This window comes from Drosophila eugracilis, unplaced genomic scaffold (genome assembly GCF_018153835.1).
Source record: "Drosophila eugracilis isolate 14026-0451.02 unplaced genomic scaffold, ASM1815383v1 contig_367, whole genome shotgun sequence".
NCBI lineage: Eukaryota > Metazoa > Arthropoda > Insecta > Diptera > Drosophilidae > Drosophila > Drosophila eugracilis.
Genome location: NW_024573224.1, coordinates 2,538,039 through 2,558,664, shown reverse-complemented (window position 1 = coordinate 2,558,664; position 20,626 = coordinate 2,538,039). Strand labels below are relative to the sequence as shown.

The window sequence follows — 20,626 nt, the reverse complement described above, 5'->3', positions numbered from 1 at the left end:
AAAACAGCAATATTTGCTGCCCTATGCTCGATATTGTTGCAGTTCCCTTAGTTGTTCTTGCTGCAATTCCTGTTCGCTGGTGGCAATCGTAATTTGTTGCAATTAATTTTAATTGCATTGCCTGTCATTTCCATTTCGATTTCGATTTTTCACACACAATTTGAATAAATCAACAAAAAGCTGCTGTCGCACACCAAACAAACTATACAGAAAGCGAAAAACAAAAACCAGAAAAGACAGAGAGAAAGAGAGAAAGAGAGAGAGTTTAAAAACCAACCTTAAATGTCATTTAAGCAAATAAATTAACGATGGAAATTAATGCGCGTTCATAAACAAACTGTTTGCATTGCAGTGCGGCCTCTTCTGGTGGAAATCAGCTTCAACAATCAGCCAATGTCAGCAGATCGGAAGTACGAGATCGAATGCCAGGCGATTGGATCGAGACCACCGGCCAAAATTACCTGGTGGATGGGCAATCTCGAGCTCCATGGTCACAGTCAGAAGGTAAATAAATTTATATTTTTTAATATTATCCTTAATTTATATCTAAAATCATACTTAAGGTCTCTGAGGATGGCAATGTCAGCACTTCGGTGCTATCGATCACACCCACTCGAGAAGATCATGGCAAGGCCTTGTCCTGTCGAGCCACCAATGAACTCGTTCGAAATGGCATTCGAGAAACGGCCATGAAACTGAATGTTTTCTGTAAGTACAATAAAAAAACCAAAAGACAAATGCTTTTTTTTATTAAATAATCAATCGATACCGAAATGTTTTAATTACGTTTATTAAGATGGCCATTAAACAAATTAAACATTATGGTTGCAACTTGATTACGTTTAAAATGGATAAAATTGTATTTTATTAATCTGAAAGTTATTGTGTTAAATATATATTAAATATTAATATTAATTTCCGAATCAGTGAATATTTTAGCCTTGAATAGGACTAAAAAATGTAGTCTACTTTTAAGCTCAATAAATATTTTCGATTTGTTTGCCTTTGACTGACTTTCAAAATAGCTTAACCTTTATAATTCCCCTTTTTTGGTCTTAAAATCAATCAAAACTGTTGTCAACGGTTCTGCTCCCCCGGAATATTCCGGGTACCAGGAAGAGCCGGCCCATTCCGCTTTAATAACACCCCTCGGATTTGACATATGCCGCTGGTTTATGAGTGCCCCATAAACCATCGATGGGCCCTCGTTTTGGTTCTTGTGCGATCCCATAAACTATGTCAACCGCTTATCGCCCATGTCCTTTGGGGAATCAATACTGTTTTGCATACCAATGCCATAGTGACATAACAGGCAGGAGGCGCCGGGGATTTCGGAACTCTGTTCCAAATATTGCCGGGCTTTACATAATACATTCAATTTTTTTCGGTTTTTTTTTTTGTCAATTTTTTTTGCGTTTGGTTGGCTCGTATGTCAAACGTTTGTTTTATGGGCCGCATCAACAATGTGCTGGGGGTAAAGTTTGTTAATAAAATTTCTATGGCAAAATATTAAAATCGCGCGCGCGGCCAAGGAAGTTGTGCATACACACACAGACACACACACACTATACGAAAAGGCGGAAGAGCTCACTTTAAGGCACAAACACTTACACACCCACACACACATATGCGGGGATAACCCTTAATGTTTCAATAGTCCTGGGGTCTCATGTCCTCATCTTCTGGGCTGTGACGACAGCGTCTTCGGCAAACAGTTGCCACGTCTATTATCTAAAAAGCTTGCCGCCTCGTTGTTCCCCAATGTCATTGAAACTTTTACTCCTTTCGGTGGCTGCCGAGATGATGGGGCTGCTTCCCCAGTTTGCTGCAGATGATGCACTGAGAGAAATGTCTAGATTTTCTATACAAAACTTGATAGTATTTTCCATACCAAACTTTTTAAGGTTAAATGAAAAATGAAACTTGTACTTTTGACATGAATATAAGCTATTTTTAATATATTTTAAACTTATTTTTCTCTCAGTGTGGTTATGTCTTGTGCGAAAGAGTCGTGCGCAGCTTCTGCGCGAGCGCTGATATAAAAAATTAGATAACAATTTCAATTTCCATGCTCATTTACATGTTTATAGCGTGCTTAAAATATTTTGGTCCCCCTCCGTTTTTCCTTTTCCTTCTCCTGCTCCTGGCACTTCCTGAGATTTCATATTTCCCGCCTTTCCCCACACCCATCTCGTTGCCACGAGAAGATTTTGTGTCTTTTTTAAGCGCTTTCTTTGTTTGCCTCCTGCGACGGGGGTAAATTGAAAAGTTGATGCAATGTCGGCAATGCTGCTGGCAGCGCGATGAGATGGGCCAGGTTGAAGTTGACGCTGCCAATAATTTTCCCATTATATTACATCACATTTAGCCGGGGCCATAAAAAAGTTATCTCTAATATCTTAATCAGAGAGCCTCACGCCACACGCAGGCAAGCGACCTCTTATTTTCCACACAATCAACTCAGGTTAGGCCACCGAAATTAAATCAACGGGAAAAGACAGGCCTACAAAAAAATTAAAGTCATATCCGCAATAAACTTAATGACGGGGCAGATTTTCGTATCATAATAATCATGATAATGGTTGGGGAGGGCTTTCTAGAAATAGAAAACGGGGTTTATGTTTATTAAAAAATGTAATAAATAATAAAATAATATGACTAAAAGGAAGGTAAAGAAACTTTTAAGTCTCTCTCTCTCTGAAATAATAAACAGACCTAATCTAATATATTAACAACTTCTTGGATAGCAAATATCTGGCAATCTTTTCTATATAACCACATTACCTATTACAAAACTTTAAAATGGAGAAAGGAAAATAATCTTTTTGGCAAATGCAATTTATAAAGCTAGGAAGGCTAGTGGAATCAATTTAAGGACTGCTAACAAGAACTGGTTCTAGTTTGTGCAATAGACAATGACAGGCCTCCACACACACACACACACACACACAGACTCATGTGCAAACACACCCACACAGATGTGCAAAGGTCCCTCCAATTGCAACTGCAGCTGCAACATAATGTGGCACTGGCACTCAAAAGTCGTTACGTTAAGCTGCAGTTACGACTGGAATGGGCTTGCTTTGGTTTTTCCTCTCGTTTTCGGGACACTCGCCACTCTCCACGAATGATCGGACCAAAAGGGGGAATCCAGGGGAACGGTTGACCCCACCGAGATGGAGGACCATAAAATGCATTAGCCAGACGTAGTTGGCCAGCTTGGCCAGTGACAGTTATTACCACTTAAGCCCATCCTAACCGCAACAGTGTGGCCTGCCAGCCACTTGGAACTTCCTTCAGAGAATATCTCACTGTCATTTTGCAGATAGAAAAATAGTATTGGCTTATAGCTAAGATTGTAATTATCAAGATTTAAGGAGTTTAATTTAATGGTTTTAAAGATTTTTATTTTATTTTATGGACATCTTCTATTACAGACTTTAAGTTAATAGAAGGGAAATAATTCCCTTTGACTTTTGTTTAACTAAAAATGTCTTTTGGCCAACAAGTACTTATTTTTGCTAAGTGCACATCCTTTATATTCCTTGTCCCTTCGTTTCTGTTTAGTTTTCTGTGCCGGCTTAAAGTCATCGCTAATGAACTTGTTGAGCGGGAAAAAGATAGACACAATGAGTGGGACAGGGAGCAATGATGCTGTTACAGTGGGAAAAGTCTTTAAATTATGCAAACTGCTTTGACTCGTCCCCATTGTCCTTGCCACCCCTTCAACTCCACCTCCCCCCATCCCATTTTCATTCGGTTTACGTTCATTCTGTTTCCGTTTCTGTGAGATGGTGAGTCTATGTGTGTGTGTGTGTGTGTGTGTGTTAAAGCACTTTTCATTTTCATTAACAAGTCTTTGCAAAAGACGAAATCGGCTTAAAGAAACTTGCTTATAGAACGTGCCACCTCAGAAAGTAGAAAAGGAGGAAACACTAAGCAGATAGAGGACCCAAGACCAAAACTACGAGAGTAGGAAAAGTTGCCAAAAACAATGTGCAAAATAATAATAAACAAGTGGTAGGTAGGTGGTAGGTGGGTGGTAGGTGGTGGTAGGTGGCATAGAGACGAGGGGCAGTTGAGATACATTCTAGATAGAAGGCGAAGGCGAAGCGACACTAATCACGGATAAGACTAGATTAACCCCCTTTTTCACCCTACCACCCATTTCATGCCTTTTCTTGGTCTCAAGTTGAAGGATTGTCCAAAAAAGAAGAACAGCAAATTACATTTGATGGACTTGCTCGACTCTCCGAGTGAATCACAATCCAAAATGCCTAAGTCTCTGCCTTAGTCAAATGAATACAATATACTCATCTCGTGTTTTCCATTATTTTCTTTGCAGTCATTCCTACCTTGCAACTGGACCTGGGCTCCAATCTAAATCCGGAGGATATCGAGGAGGGCGATGATGTCTACTTCGAGTGTAAAGTGCATGCAAATCCGGCTGCTTATAAAGTTGTATGGAAGCATAATGTAAGTGAGCAAACAAAAAACTTTACTTTCCTTTCCTTGACTTGCAATATTTATGAAGGGCTCTTCGGACTAGAAGTGCTATCTGTACTGAGACAAAAAGGGCAAGAGAGAAAGAGCTCAGTATGGTCTAGAGTGTAAAGTAAACTTTTAACAAAAAATACCTTTTAGTGGCATATAAAATATATTATTTTTGGCCCTGAAGCGGCCAAACTTTGACAGACTGACGTTTAGAGATGCACAGGAAAAAATTTAGTTAAGATAAAAATTTATCTATATATACAAAAAGAAACAAAATCTGTTATAGATTTAAATCAGCAAATCAATCAAAAATGCTTATTTAAATCTCCATTTATAGCCTTCAACTTTTGCATAACATATCCAGATTATTTACCATTTTGATAAACATTTTCCCCTGTCCTAAGTGACCTTCAAACATACTTCAAATGTTGCACTCAAGGCAATTGAGCGTACAACTGCCGAACTTCCGGCAATTCCCAAGACATTGGCGTGCTTCTCTTACACACGAGCCTCTGGCCGGGTAAATTATTATGAAACCGAAATTAAGTGGTCATTTTTACTGAATTATTGGCCAATTATTTTAAGGCAATTGAGTCAAGTGGCTGGCTGGATGGCTGGCATAAGAAAGACTACAGAGTGGGTAAGAAATTTCTGGGAGTTTACAAGGCAAATCATTTGTTTATTAGTAGGCCGCACAAAGGACTCAAAGAACCACGGCAACAACGACAATGCCTGCCAAATAAATGTTATTCAATGCCGAACAAGAAACGAATCAAGTGTATGAATAATATGAATGCTAATTGAATTCATTCACAATGAAGTACATGACCAAACAAAGAGCTAAGCTAAACAACAACAACAGCGACAACAACAACGGCAACAGCAAAGCCAACAACTTAGTCATAACTTTTACCGAAAAACAACAATAAGCAAATACAAATACTCAACGAAGACGACCAAAAAGTTTTTCCTGCCAGTAGATGGCAGGGGCTGGATGAGGGCACGGGGCAAACGAGGGATATTTAGTACAAAAGAACTTCCATAAGACGTTTGGTTAGGCTACAGGGTAGGTAGATAAAAACTTTATATGAAATAATAATTTGCCCGAGAGACAATGGAATGGTTGGGTTCTCGAGTGCTGATTCCATTACATTCTATCTTACATCGAACAAAATGCTAATTATACAGGCGTATAGAAACGAGATTGAGAGAGAGAGTGAAAGTGAAAGTCAGGAAGATAGGCAAAGGGACAATCAATGGGCTTTAGAAGTCAATGCTGAATGCAAATCAAGTGAGAAAAGAAATCTACAATATCGTAATCCAACACCCTTCTTGAGTGTCTTTTTGATAATTTTACAGATTTTTAAAAATATTTTGATTCAGTTCTTTTTATATCATATATCCTAAATCCCTTAAAGACTGCTTCTTAATCCAGCATATCATTTATCTAGAATGAGTTCCAACCTTAGTCAACGTCAAAACCTTTACGTAATACCCTTTTTACGTGGCACAGAATATGTATGACTGGCTAACAAGCCAGAAAGTGACAGCAGCACAGATAGTTAGTTAGTTAGTTGGCAATCGTCACTTACATTTAGCCAGCTCAGCGTGAAATCCCTTACACATCTTGCCCTTCCCCCTCTCGCTTTTCTTTTAGCCCGAGTGTCATAACAATAAAAGTTCACTGCGGCAGTACAAAAATGGAAATGAAATGGATACAAAACTAAGCCAAACACACACACACACACATATATATACAAGGAAAATAGTGAATGAAAAATGGGGGAAGGAAGAAGGGCAGGGAAGGTTAGACAGACAGTCACACTTGGTCGAGCTGTGCACATGGCGTATGCGTAATGAGTTCAAGGCCAGGCGGAAAATTGCAAATGACTTGGGCCAAAGTGAAGGCGAAGAAGCCAAGTCGGGCGTTCATTAAAAGTCAATTGTTAATTGGCAACAGCAATACAAAGCGACAGAACGACAGAGCGACAGTGCAACCTGCAAATGCAATTAAAAGTCAAATCAAGTTAAATCAACTCGGTTGCACTCAGTTAACAAGTAAATTAATTTTTGTTTTGCCACCACATCGATTCGGTTTGGAACCAACCTCCGATCTATTCTTATTCTGCCTCGTTGAGTAACCGCTGCAGGGCGAAAGTGGAACTCGGGCTGGCAACTTGTCTTCGTCTGTTATTATTCAATTAGACAAGCTGACAATTAACGACGAGCTGGCAAATTAAATTAACAATTAGTTTTATTAAACTTACACACACATGCACTCTCATAGGGCGAAAGTTCTTGAATGTGCGTGCGAGTAAAAGTTTTCACATGTTCATTAACAACAAAAAGCTAAAGAAGGAGCAGAACTTTGATGGAATCGTTGCCAGAGCAACCACTTGGCTTCGAATGAATCCGAATCTGAATCCCAAGTCCTGTTGGCGGCAAAACTTATTTAGCCCACACACACATATATATACACACTCACACACACACACTATAACATTTATCTGTGTTGCGTCAGGAACCGCAGAAATAGCAAACATAGCCGGAAAATTTGATTAGAGAACAAAGTCAGTGGAAACGACTTTAGAGTTTTGCAGCAACTTGAGCATAAATATTTACATAGTTTTACAAGGCAAATGGCAGTGGTAGGTTTGCTGTATACGAGGAAGTTGAAAATTTTGCATTGATTTAAATAAATGTTTTTATTATTTTTTTTTCAACTCTGAACTGCAAGTTTATGGTTAACTGAGATATAGAATTTCTTATTTCCCAAAGAGAAACACATTCCGCCACATCAAGAGACTTTCTTTGGCACTTCTTGCTAAATAATTAGGTGTAAAAAAGTTAAAAAAATATTATTGATACTTTCAAAATCCTTTAAAGAAGAGCAGCAGTGTAAAATAATCCCAAAGAAAGACTAAACCAAATCAACTCAATCAGACCGAGCCATCAGATAAATTACGGACACTAATTGGGTATTTATAGTCGGAACAAACATCAATGACAGACGAACACAAGAGGGCGGCCTGGTTGGGATTGTGGATTGTGGCTCATGGCTCACGGCCTGATGGGTGATGGCTCATGGCTCTTGGCGCTTGAGGAGTGGCAGGCAAACAAGTCGAAAACACGGCCGAGAGACAGACAAACAGAAATGGCAACGCATAAAATGCGCCATTAGCATTGAGGGGCACTAAAGGGTTGTGCAGACATCATCAAGTCAGAGAGGAGGGGAAGTGGTTGGGTGGGTGGTGACCTCGAACGGTTGGTGATGGTTTGCGGGCGGAAATTCTGCAGCGGATGTGCCTCGAACTATTTGAAATAATCCTCAACGCCCACTCGGGCGTAACGGGTCTGCAGGCCTACCTTCTTTCTTTTTAGCCTTCTATTTGCCTTTGTTTACACTTTTTCGTCTCTTATTTTTTGGTTTTTTTGTTAGGCTGCGACAACCTTGAACTTTATTTAATTTTCGTATATGCATGGCGACATTTTTATTTGTTTTATGACAACAAGGTCGCTGAGCCAAGCCACAGTTCGTTCCCACTCCCATTTGGGCTATTTAAGTAGACCCTACGGGAATTGAGGCTGTGCGGAAAACGAGAAGGGTCCATTCTGCTGTTCTGGGGCAAAATATGCCTTTGGGGGAACTTCAGCACTTTAAGGATCTTTAAACAAGTCAATGGAAATGCTAATAGCCAGAGAAACATAGAGAAAGAGATAGAGTAGAGCATTGCATATGTAATGGATACATCTGTATATCTGCAATCTCTCTCGGTTTCGGATAACACTGACACTTGGCCAATAGTATCAATCATTCCGACACAAAGCAAATGGAATTCAATAGCCAAAATGTGAATAGTGGGCAAATATTGTCATGACCCGGCCCATTCACCGTATGTCTAACCATCTAAATAATTGTTTACATCTGCACAATGGAGAGGGCAAACAGCAGAGGCCAACCTAACAAAAGACGCGGAATGGTATTCCCAGGATTGTCCCAGGACCCCTTCTCTCTCTCCAATGCATTCGAATATGAACTGTGGCTCTTCTTTCTGATCAACCCGCCATGGTTCTCCTCTGACCTAATATAAATATACTTTAAATTATTACGAACTATTTTTAGGAAGTAATAATTACTCTTCTCAAGGCATGTTCCTTACTATTGGAGAGGGAAAGAGTGATACGAGTATGAAAGTTTTGTTTAATTTTCAATATTTATGAAAATATTCTTCTAAATTAAATACATACATTATTTTTTCAAGTGTATTTGACAACACTATTATTTAAGTGTTGGGTTGCCTGGCTGCATTGTTTCTATTTATTTGCTCACACATCCAGATATAGGCATCTCGGTATGGATGTGTGCTAAGGTCGCTAAGGCATTGTTCTGCTGGCTTTTTGACTTTTGTCGACCATATATATATATATATATATTAAATTTCTACACATTTTTATTTCTATTTCTATTTATTTGAATGCTTTCATTGTTGCTGCCCCATATCCCGCCGCATGCCGCTTGTTTGTTTGCTGAGCTCGACGGCGGGCAAAGTGCGAATTTGTTTTGCTGCTAAATGGCACAAGGCTCTGGGGAAATGCGTCAAAATGTTGTCGAGTGCGCCGGGCCTGTTGGGGAAAATGGCTACAAAACCAAAAGGCGAACATCGAGCTTCGAGCATTATTTCAAAAATGAGAGCGAAAGTGCGGTAGAAGGCGGCCAGAAGGTCAAGCCTCTGTAAGCATTTTGGTGTGAAGGTTCTGTATATAAGCTGATGGGAGGGTGGGCGTTGGTGTGTTTAAGGGAAAACTTAAAGTAAATATGGGCTGATTTTTCAGTATATCGATGCCAGGCACGTAGTCAGCCAAGGCACAGCTTCTTAATGAAGCTGTGTGAGCTCACTGATGCGCGCATTTATGAGTGCTTTTCCGGAGGCCAAAAACTGCTCAGATAGGTGACCTTGTAACGAAGGGATATAAGTGAATAAAAGTTGGCCAAGCAAACAGAATGTTAAAGACCAACTTTAGGCATTCTTAAGATGAATTGATCTTTGGTCTGCCTGTACTCTAATCAGTAATTAAATACCTAATTAAAAGTTTAAAACGCGGAGAGAGCATGTATAAAATAAACTTCAACCTTAACCTTTCAGTACTCAAATCCCTGTAAATATAATTGCCATGAAAAGCTCTTACTCAGGTAGCTCTGGTATGGTATCAGCAGGTTAAGAAAGAGACTAAAATCTAATTAGCGTTGTCCAACAGAGCTCTTCCTTTCTCTACCACTCTTTCGCCTTTTTTGTAAGCATTTTATCTGTAATTGACGTACATTTTATACTAATTATGACTTAATCCTGCCAATTGCAGCATCAAATCATCCAGCACAACCAGCGAGCGGGCGTGATTGTCAGCAGCGGAGATCTGGCGCTCCAGGGTGTCACTCGTCACCAGGCGGGGAACTATACCTGCACCGCCTCAAATGTGGAGGGCGATGGAGATTCCAATGTGGTCGAGCTGAAAGTGATGTGTGAGTATCGCGTTGAGTGGGCAAGGATATTTGCGGAATATGTTGATTTGTGGCACCTTAGCACACATGCCATTGTGTGCGCCGCGCATTGTGTTGGCTGACCCATAAAAACGCTCTCCAACTGCTGCTGTTCGGGCCATTAACGAATGCTTCAGTTTGATGGGGGGATGAGGGGTTGGATGGTGGCATAAATAGAAAATCGAATTGTACCCCAAAAACCACCCACTTAAATCCTTCTTCGGCTATGCTGCTGCCGCTTCTTCTACTCCTGCCTCTGTTTGGTTTCTCGAGTGGACCTTTGACACACAAAAACGAGCATTATTGAGTGTTCGAGTATGGCCAGAGATGAGAGGATGGATGGCAAACAGCGGGGTAGCCCGATATAAGGGGAAACTGAACTCTCCCGGCATTGTGCGCTCGTGCGGGCCTCTTGCAGTTTTATTGCGTATACGCCCCATTATTGTGCGCTGCTTGAATGCTCCTTTGTGTGCCGCCAAGCTGTTGAAAGGGGCGAAAAAGTGGTTCCAGGAAAAGTGTATAGCACCAATCTCTTGCTTCGCAGTTTGATGGCACCATACGGGATGAAGGACATAATGGATGGTTTGCCATTTTAAAAACTTACTTGGAAATATCCAAAAAAATTTAGATATTTATAATATTAGAGATGATTTATTTCTTATCCTAACGTTCTTTATCCAAATACTTAATATTTTCTATATATAGTTTTCAATATTGATCAATGAAAGTCAAAATTATAGTCGCAAACTACCAAGATAACTCTGCTAAGGGGTATACGAAAACATTTGCCTAAGTATATTCTTTAAACTGTTTGGGTCTTCGGCTTAAGTTTGTTGTGGGGCTGCTTTCCTGCTGAAAGGACAAGACCGCAAATCTTCTGCTCAATTTGTGCAGGATTCCTTAACTTGGCCTCGTCTCGAGTCAAACTTTGGTTAATTAGTTTGCCTTTTTCGAGCAATTTAGCAGGCCAAAGATGCTTCTATTCATTTTCGCCGGCAGGAACCATTCGTCCTTCTGTTGTTGTGGCCTTATGCTTTTGGTTTTTTCCGGTGCCATTTCCCTTTTATCACTTCCACTTCTCTCTCTATATATATATTTTTTTTCTTCTTTTTTTTCTGAGCCTGGCGGACTTTTGTTTTAAGCTTCCGCTGGCCACAAAAACTCAATGTCCAACTCGCAGAACTTCTCCCCCCTGTTTCTGACAGTGTATTCCCCTCATCGGCCGAGCTGGGGCTAAAAATTTGTTTACGGCTTGCCCAGCTTGGCATGCAATATCGACAGTTGTCAAATGGCACAATAAATTCGCCACTTGCAACTTGAAAGTTTTGCAACTTTCGTGGCTGTGGCAAGAGACAGTTGAAAGATTTTCGCTGGCCAAGGATTAGAAAATTGAATATTCCCTGGCCTGCTCAACTCAGCTTTTCCTTGCATTTCCCGTTTGCTGTTGCTAAAAGTTTTCGCTGCTCAAAGTTTTTCTTTCATTCAAGTCTTCTCTTCGTAGTTTTATAAAATTGTATGAATTTTGAATGGCGGAATTCAAGAGGGTCTTAGGTATTGCAAAAAGGTTTTATCGTACTTAAGTTTTTAACCTAAAAATAAGAGGATGAATAGATGTTAGGAACCTTATACTATTTTATCATAACAGATACATCAATACCATTTAGAGGCCTGAAATTTAATTAGAATTTTCTAGAAAACCCACAAAAGGTATTTAAGACCTTCAAAATGAACCCTTCGCTTGCGCTCTTGAAAATCCGCCAATTCGTTTGTTTTCCCTCATCTGTTTTCTGTTAAGCCCACTTTGTTGGGCCTTTTCAGCTGCTTGAATGGGCAAACAATGGAGCTGGGGCAGATGCACACAGAAGGATAAACTTTACTACTTGCTATTCCCTGAGCCTTTGAAGAGGCAGACCAAAAACAAAGAATTCATCGGCCAGAGTTTGATGCGATTATTGATTCCAACTGCAGATGCAAACAACAGAATGCACTACAACCAAACTTCGTTTCGATCTCCGTACTCACAATACCATTTTCCTTTGCTCTCTTTATGCCCTACAGATAAGCCAATTTGCCGGCCCGATCAAAAGAAAATCTATGGAGTGGCGCGAAACGAAGCGGCCGAAATAGTGTGCGAAGTTGATGCCTTTCCGCCGCCGGAAAACTTCAAGTGGTCCTTTAACAACACGGCGGAGACTTTCGACATGCCGCAGAGCGGCTTCCGGCCACATTCCGCTCAGGGTTCCACTCTCACCTATACGCCCGTCAAGGTAAGTAACGAAAAAAAAAAGTCCGGAAAAACGAAAAAGTCTTTGCCCTGGGAACAACGACAAATGTCGTCGTCGGAATCGAGTGGTCCTTGGAATGCGTGACCTATTCGTCACGTTAAATGCTAAACACGTCAGACATTCGATTCAATTCTGATGGAAGCATGCGGCTCGCTGATAAATTTTTCATTTCATATTTCGCTGAGCTCGTCTTTAATGTGAAATTGTTATTGACACATTTGACATTTTGGTTGGTGGCCATACTGAGGAAAAAATATAATCAAAAATTTACAAAGAAATTAAATAGATTTTGCAAAAAGGAAAAATGAAAGTAATGTAAGGTAAAATAAAATGCATGTAGCTGAAATTTCTTTTATTTAAAATTTGTTTAACTTTTTAGAAACTTAAAAGTTAACATTAAATAAAGATTGTTTCATATTCCGAATATTTTTTATCAGTGCATTGGTAGTTACCATTGAACTCCACGGGGGGTTGTCTGTTATTGAATAGCAAAAATTTTAATTAATAGGCGGGTCACATGGTTGTTGCCATTTATTTTGGCCTGTGTGCGTGTCATGTTGTCAGCCAGCAACAGGGAAAGTAAAGTGGAGCAAAGTCCTTCCTGATAGAGACAACAGTCAGCCAGGCAGCCATTCGGGGCAGTCGAGCGATTTTAATTAAAAATTCTATTAGCACTGCTTTCTAATTAAAAATCCAATAGCAGCAACGCCGCCACCTCCATCAACATCATCATCATCATGATCATCATCACCATTGAATGTCAAAGGTTATTGAGGAATAAAAACAAAAAAGCTAGAACAAAAGAGTCCGAAAAATTATTGCAAGTAAATGCCATTGTCTTTAATAGTTATCATCATTGGCCAAAATGAAGAGGATAAAGCTAAGTACCTTCCACCTCTCTCTGTCTTTCTCTCTGTGTGTGTCGGACCATCTAATGTCTCCCTCTTTTTGGCAACATTTCCGCATTAATGGCCCAAATGGCCAACAGCAATTGCGATTGCAGTTTTACGTAGCTCCTCCCCAGCAATTGGCCAAGCAAATTGGCCATCAATGAGCTGCACTCCCATCAATGTCCAAATCGTTGGAATTTCGGTTTTTGCATTTGATATTTCCCCATGATGTCAGCCTCTCTGGACAGCAGTTGGTGCTATCCATGGGTGATGTGTAAATTTTTACGGTCAGCCAAAACATAGTTGCATGTGAAAGCTGTCGTTGTAGGAATTGGGAAGCTCAAAAGTTGCCACTAGTTGTCACTGCCAGTTGATAAAGCTTAGAATCAAATGGTCTGATTGGAGAGGCAATAAAATAAGAGAAAAAGGAGATATTTTTAGAGTTCTTTAGAACTTCCTGAGATAAAATACAAGTTAAAGCTGCCTTAAATTCTTATAGTGTTTTCATAAAAAAATCCCTGCAACTTTGAAACACTTTTTCTCTTAGATCCTGAAGACCAAACCAACATTCTGCCAGAGATTTTTCATGGCTAGATTTTGCCCATCAGCCAGTCATCGCCACCTACATTTCCGCTTGGCTGTCTGACCACAAACGTGTTAAGTTTTTCGGACTGGGCTTGTGGTCGCTTGTAAGCCAACATGGCTGCCATTATGCGATGACAGTGGAGGAGCTTCTGCAACTGGATGCTGTAAATGGCATTGGCCAGGGAAAACGAGGGGGGTTCCCCTTAGGCGGATGGGTTGGGATGTTGGTGTGCTGAGAAGAGGCACTCAACACAGTTGTTCAAGTTGCATGGCACCCAGTTGGTTTCGGTTTGGTTTAGGGTTTCGGGTCCTTCGCTCCGTCTGGTTTTTCTAGCTGACCCAGTTTAAAATGTTGCGGCTCCTTCTGCAGTTTTCCGGGCTTTTCCATGCTTTTCGACCGTCTCTTTTACGTATTTTACTTTATATTTGGTTCGCATCTCTTTTCATTTTTGGGCATTGAACTAATCAAACTGGCGGCGACAGCCTCGTCTTACATTTCAGCGATCAAACGAACGAATTTGCGAGGCAGTCAAAAGGCATTCAAATGAGTTCCGCTCACAAACACTCGTCCATTGCACTGATTGGACACAAATACACACACATAAGCACAATCACACACACACACACACACACTCAAATACACATACAGACATAAATCATTTAGCTCAATTGAATATGAAAAATCCCTTCCGTTCTGTTGTCATATATGCTGTTTCCGGTTTCCGCCAACCGCAGCTCAAACGTCGTCGACGTTGTCGTCGTTGGCGCTGTCGTCGTCACATTTTGGTTGGGATTTTTCTTCTTTTTTTTTTGCTGTTCCCTCCAATTTTCTTTTATTTTTTTCTTCCTTCTATTTTTGGTCCTGCCTGTGCGATTTGCCCAAAGGCAGCCAACAGCTCATTAATTTTGTTTTGTGCCTGGGCATTTCTCTTTCCCAACATTTGCCAACATTTTTTCCTCAATTCCATTGCTATTTTCTATGTGTGAGCTGAGCAATTTTTGCCAGGCTTTCATGTCAAGCAATTTCCGCTGCTGACATATAAATTTCTCAAATATTTCACAAAAATAAATTTCGGTCTCTCGCTCTCCCTCTCTCTCTTGGCTTTTTTGAAGCTCTGCAGCTTGACGCCGGTCTCTATGTGTGTGTGTGTGAACCCCAGTGCAAGAAACTCATTAAAATGTCACTTAAATGTTTAAATTTTTAATTAAAATGCATAAATAATAACAGCAGACTTGACTTGAAACGAAATGCACAGAATGCAGAATGCCTAGAAGTGGCATTTTGTCCTCTTTAGAGCCCTTAAACACACCCAGATACACATACACAGGCAAATATCAAGTATACGGTGGCGTATACTATACATATATATATATTTTATGGATTTTGTTTTCATTTCTACGGCTACGGCTACTGGTAGTGGAACTGCAAGTGCCACTGCTGCAACTGCTGCTGCTGCAGCAATATTTACACTTTTGCTAGCGCAACATTAGAACAATATAAACAAAATGAAATAATCATAATAAATAGAAGGGGCATAAATTCAGGGGCCTCCAGGGACTGCAAAATTATCAAGGATTGTCGGCCGGGGCGATGACAGTTGCAAATAGAAAAAGCAGAGCGTGCTGTGCATCTCCCACATTGATTATTACTTAAAATGCCAGGCAATTGTTGGTGTGTTTCTGGCTTCTGGTTTTATGCTTTTGCTCCTGGCAGCTCCATTATTATATTGCCATAGTAGTAGTAGTACTCCTGCGAAGTAGCTTCTGCTGTCTTTCTCTCTCAGACACTTTCCCTTTTGGCCCCGTTGGTGGTGTTGATGCACAGTGTTGGCAGCTGCCAACTTGGCGCCTTTGTGCCAACACTTTTGCCACAAATCCACACACACACACACACACACAAACATAGCAACAAAAAGTGCCAACGCTCTTTACACACTAGGCAAACGTATTTTAATTTTCATAAATTTGTCATAAATTTGCATAAGCACTGTGTGTTGCTTAAATTATGAAAGTCAAAGCAACAGAATATTTGCAATTTATTTTCGTCTTCATGGCCTCTCAAGGCAAAACTACACAGATTACTCACAAAGAACATTTTCTGCTCATGAATTTTGCTTTTAATTTGGCTTAAAGCTAGAATGTTTTAGGTAAATTAGTATTTATTTAATTCAATGGTTATTATTCATTTTGATTTATTTGCAGTTTAGGAAATCTTTTAAGGAGTTTAGTGGAAGAGTGCTTATGAAAAGCTTGTTATAATAATATTTATAGCCTAGTTTATTATTAAGTTAAAGATTTAAATTCTTTTTTAATAGGAAAGTAGTTTAAATTTAATTTGAATCTTAAGTTATAACCGAAAATTAGGTATTCCCCTCAACTTACCCAAGCAACATCAATAAAACTTAATTGGAAATTTGTGGTTTATGAACTCAAGAGAACCTAAAAGCCACCCAATCGATTTTTATTAGAAGGGATAGAATAGGCCAAATAATCAATCAGTGCCGCCAAACTCCCGAACTCTTTTTTCTAGATGATTGGAGTTTCCATCAATGTTGGAAAGGAAAACCTTACCCATTCCCCGATTTCCATAAATCTCGACTTTCCCTTAGGCAGTTGGTAAACTTTCCTTTCGGTGTGTGTGAGTTCGCTTTTTATTTTGCTGCTCCTGTTTCTCTTTTCTTGCCCTAATTAAAATGACAGCCACGCCCAGCTTGCGAGTCGAAAAGATAGCAAAAGCTGAAAAAAAAAGAAGAAAAAAGTGGAGGTTGAAACGCGTGCGGACTGATAAATAGGCTGCAATTTGAGTTGACATTTCGCCGTGCACCCGAAAGTGATTTCAATTTTTAATGAGTCCGGGACCGCCTGAAGTTGATTAAGTGCGTTGAGTTGATTCTGGTGATTCCCAGTGAATTGGGGGAAAGGACAAAGGTAAACACGCCCCCAAAAACAAAACAAAGACAGAAAATGATACGCAGATAGATACTGGCCACGAAATTCTGGCGAATCGATTGTTGTTTTGAGGAGAGTGGGGCGGAATGGGGGGTAACGTGTGTGAATGGTCCACTAGTTCGTTGGGTGTGTGCACTTGACCGGAGACGAAGGATTTCATTAGCACAACATTTGACAAAATGCAAACAAATAAACAAGTGAGACAAACAATGGCCAAGACCGCAGGCGGCCACTTAGCAATGGGCTACAATGGGATAGACAGGCATTAGGGCCATGTTAACATGACTTCCTTCCTCGCCCACAATTCGCACGGATATATATATATATCTATAGATATCTATGGGTATATGTAATGGCCATGGGGGAGAACCACAAAATGCTTCATTTGTTTTTACTGCCAGGCATTTTTCCTTCTGGCTCGTTCTCCTTGGCCTTTCTGCATTGACATGACATGAAATTATATTAATGAAAAACTTATTGACAGCTGCAATCAATCAGGGGCAACTCTGACAACATACTGGGCCGTATCCATATTGATTTAATGAATTAAGTTCGTATTGATGTTGAGCGCGGCTGCTTGAATTCCATTTAAATGTGTGTCCAGGAGATGAAATCATGTGGATGCGAGGAAATCGAAAATAATATATTTCTTTTCTCCTATAAATGTGATTTTTGAAAAATTTTTAAATATAAGTAATAAATTTTAAGGGTATATATACTTAAAATATATTATTTCAGTTTATATTGGAATATTGTGGAAACTACAACACTTTCCTTCCATCTATTTTTAACCCATGTAACCTATCACCCATTGAGTATTGACGAAACGCTGTCTCCTTTTGCTTTTTGCAGGAAATGGACTTTGGCACCATCATGTGCTGGGCCGACAACAATGTGGGTCAGCAGAAGGAGCCCTGTGTGTTCCATTTGATAGCCGCTGGCAAACCGGAAGCGCCCACCAATTGTACGGTGGTCAATCAAACGTCCGACTCGCTGGAGGTTTATTGCATTGAAGGTGAGTTATATTGGCCACACACACATACACACACACATATACACACTCCTCATACATACAGTTATACATATACGTCAAATTGCCAGCCAATTTGTTGGCCTTTTTCATTCGGTTCGGTCTCTTTTTTTTCCTTATTCTTTTTTTGTTTCTATAATTGCTGATGAGCCAATCAATGGCCGAAAAAGGCATTGGTCAATGGGATTGGGAGCGAGGTGGCAGCAACTGGAAACTTGCAAAGGGCCAAAATGGCCAAAAAAGGATGAATGGGGGGGGGAGTGGTCATGTCCTGAGACTTCCTTTTGCAGCATGGGCACGAGTGTGCCAGTGCCAGTGCCAGTGCTGTAACAACATGTATATGTTGAGTTTCCTGCAACGCTTTTCAGACTCATTTAAAATACATGAGCAACTTAAGTGCACTTTGGCAGCCATCTACGAGTATGTCTATCCACTCATACAGATACCGATTCGTATATTTTCACACACACGAATACTCGTAAAGCAGAGCCAACTTCCTTTCGTGATGCAGACACAAATAATAAAAACGCAATGAAAGCATAAAACTAGAAAAGGAAACGCTTCGAGGAACGAACTAAGGAATGGGCAAAATAATGTTGCTAAAATTTCAATTCCAGTTTAAAATTTTCAGTTTCAGTAATAAATAAAATAGAAGCAACGACGGTCGGCCATGATGAACAGTGAGCTAAAGGAGCGCGAACGGCCGAAAGTTAAGCGCAAATTTGTACATACAAAATGTTTTGGCTTGTTAGGCAAGTCTTGCTGCCTCTTGCCAGTTGGTGAAGAAGTGCAAGTAGAAGTAGATTCGAGAGCGGAAACTTTAAATACAAATTCAATTCGCATATTTTATGCGCAGCGCAAGAGTTGGGGAAACGCAAAGACAGAAAAATGCCAGCAAAGCGCAAAATAAGCAGCACAAATTGCAGTCCCCGAGTTCAAAGTTCACAGGCGATAGAGTTGCACATTAGCGCAGACAGAGAAATGTCCTCGCAAATTGCAGCAGCTCTGAGCTTATGATGCATTTATGCAGTCCTTGAGTGCCGCCGAACTGGCGAAAGAGATGGCAAAAGCAGGCAGTGAGGAAAACCGGAGGGAAAGGCAAGCGGATCCTGCGAAAAAGGCAACGCAAATCAAAGCGTTGCATAACGAGGCGGCTGCTGCAAGATGTGCAACAAAAAGCGCATAATAACTGCATACTTAATGGCGCTCTTTCCCTTTACTGTTTGTTACGCCCCCGCGTGGCGCTTTTCCACTTTTCTTTCTCAGTTTTTTTTTTGGTATTTGGATGGGGGAAAGACCCCCTGCTTAAAGCCCTCAATGTTTTCCACCAATTGCTGGCAATTGCAATTGTTGTGCTTACTTAATGTTGTCTCAAGTGTTTGCCCACTCTGCGTATGCGTAATGTGTAATTGCATTACAACACACACGCTGCAGAATGGGTAACTGGGAAAATGTTGGGGAAATTCCTTGGCAATGCCTGCATTGTGCGATCTACGAGACTTCTCGGAAATGCTTGAGCTTTTCTTTTTGAAATTCTGCCTGGGTTAACACATGTGGCTGTGGCAGCAATTTACTTTATGAATTTAATATTTTAAATGAATATGATTTAAGAATTCGTGGGTTTAAGTTTGTCAATTAAAAACTACAGCCCTTAATTTATTATTATTATTCTCTTTATGGTTATGTTATGAAAAAGAAATACAATTTAAAATCATTTTCTAATAAGAAATATCGAAAATATTTAAAGGTAAAACCCTTTCCCAATTTACAACCAAACTATCTACTTATCTATCCCTTGGTAAGCGGCCACACTGCGTATACTTGATAACCAAACTTTGGATATCATTACCTATGCACTGCAGCGATGGCTTTAAGCTGCTACTACATCTCCCTTCCTCGTTAAGCCATTGTTCGTCCCTATTACCGCATCACTCCCCTCAGCCACACCCACTTCCGCCCCCACCATCCGCCCCTCGGGCTGCTAATTTAGTGGCTGCACATTATTATCATAGTCATCAGCATCATTAAAACTTTAACGCAAGTTGTTTAAGCACAACACGAGAGCACCAGTAGCAGCATCAGGATCAGGGCAGCTCCTCGCTCACACAATGCGATACTTTTTATATTGCACTCTCTACATTAAGGCGAACGACTGCTGAAACTGCCACGCCCCTTACTGGGCGCAACTCAATCCACTGTCCAAACCGCCCACCGCCAGGAGCCCTTGGTCGTTTGTTTTTTATAATAACTCAACTTTAGCTGCGGTCGACTTTAATAAGCCAGCACGCAACTTGGCCAACTCAACTCGACGTGGCCGTCGCCGCAGCTCAACTTGGCTCAAACTGAACCGAACCGAACTTAAACCAACTCAGCCCGACTCGAATTGAATCCAATGTGCCCTGATGCTGCCACTGCTCATGCTTCTGTTGAAGACAACTCCACATCTTTGGGGGCCAAGTTCGGTTGGCGGCTACTGCTGTTTCCCATTTTTTTTCTCCTCCCTTGCTTGGAAAACAAAAATATAACAAACTGGCAGGGCAACGGGACCGGCAACTAACCAAACTCATCAAGCGTCGGTTTAATATAATAAAATTTCAGTTTATAACATTTTGCTTCGCTGCTGACGATGCTATTGCACTGGGCAACAATTTCGTTTATTTTTTATCGGGAAGAACAAATGGAAGTAGAAATGGTATTTGAAGAGAGATATCGTATTTGAGGGGACATTTTTATTCAAGTAAATGTAAGAAATATAGTCAAAAGGTAGAAATTAAGAACAAAAAGTTAAAGTTAAAGAAGAACTATTCCGTTTTTTAAGCTTAACTGGCTGGTTGATAAACTTTAGTGAAACCTTTAT

The 20,626-nt window shown here is 40.4% G+C and overlaps 1 protein-coding gene across 1 annotated transcript in view; it reads left to right on the top strand.

The window, feature by feature from the left end:
- LOC108116344 (hemicentin-1) overlaps positions 1–20,626 on the top strand; it is an 81,460-nt gene that overhangs the window by 52,938 nt on the left and 7,896 nt on the right. The window contains exons 8-13 of the mRNA XM_017228158.2: positions 353–504; positions 564–708; positions 4,346–4,476; positions 9,853–10,012; positions 12,089–12,297; positions 17,592–17,754. Of these exons, the coding sequence (XP_017083647.1) occupies positions 353–504; positions 564–708; positions 4,346–4,476; positions 9,853–10,012; positions 12,089–12,297; positions 17,592–17,754 (960 nt within the window). The remainder of the gene's footprint in view (positions 1–352; positions 505–563; positions 709–4,345; positions 4,477–9,852; positions 10,013–12,088; positions 12,298–17,591; positions 17,755–20,626) is intronic.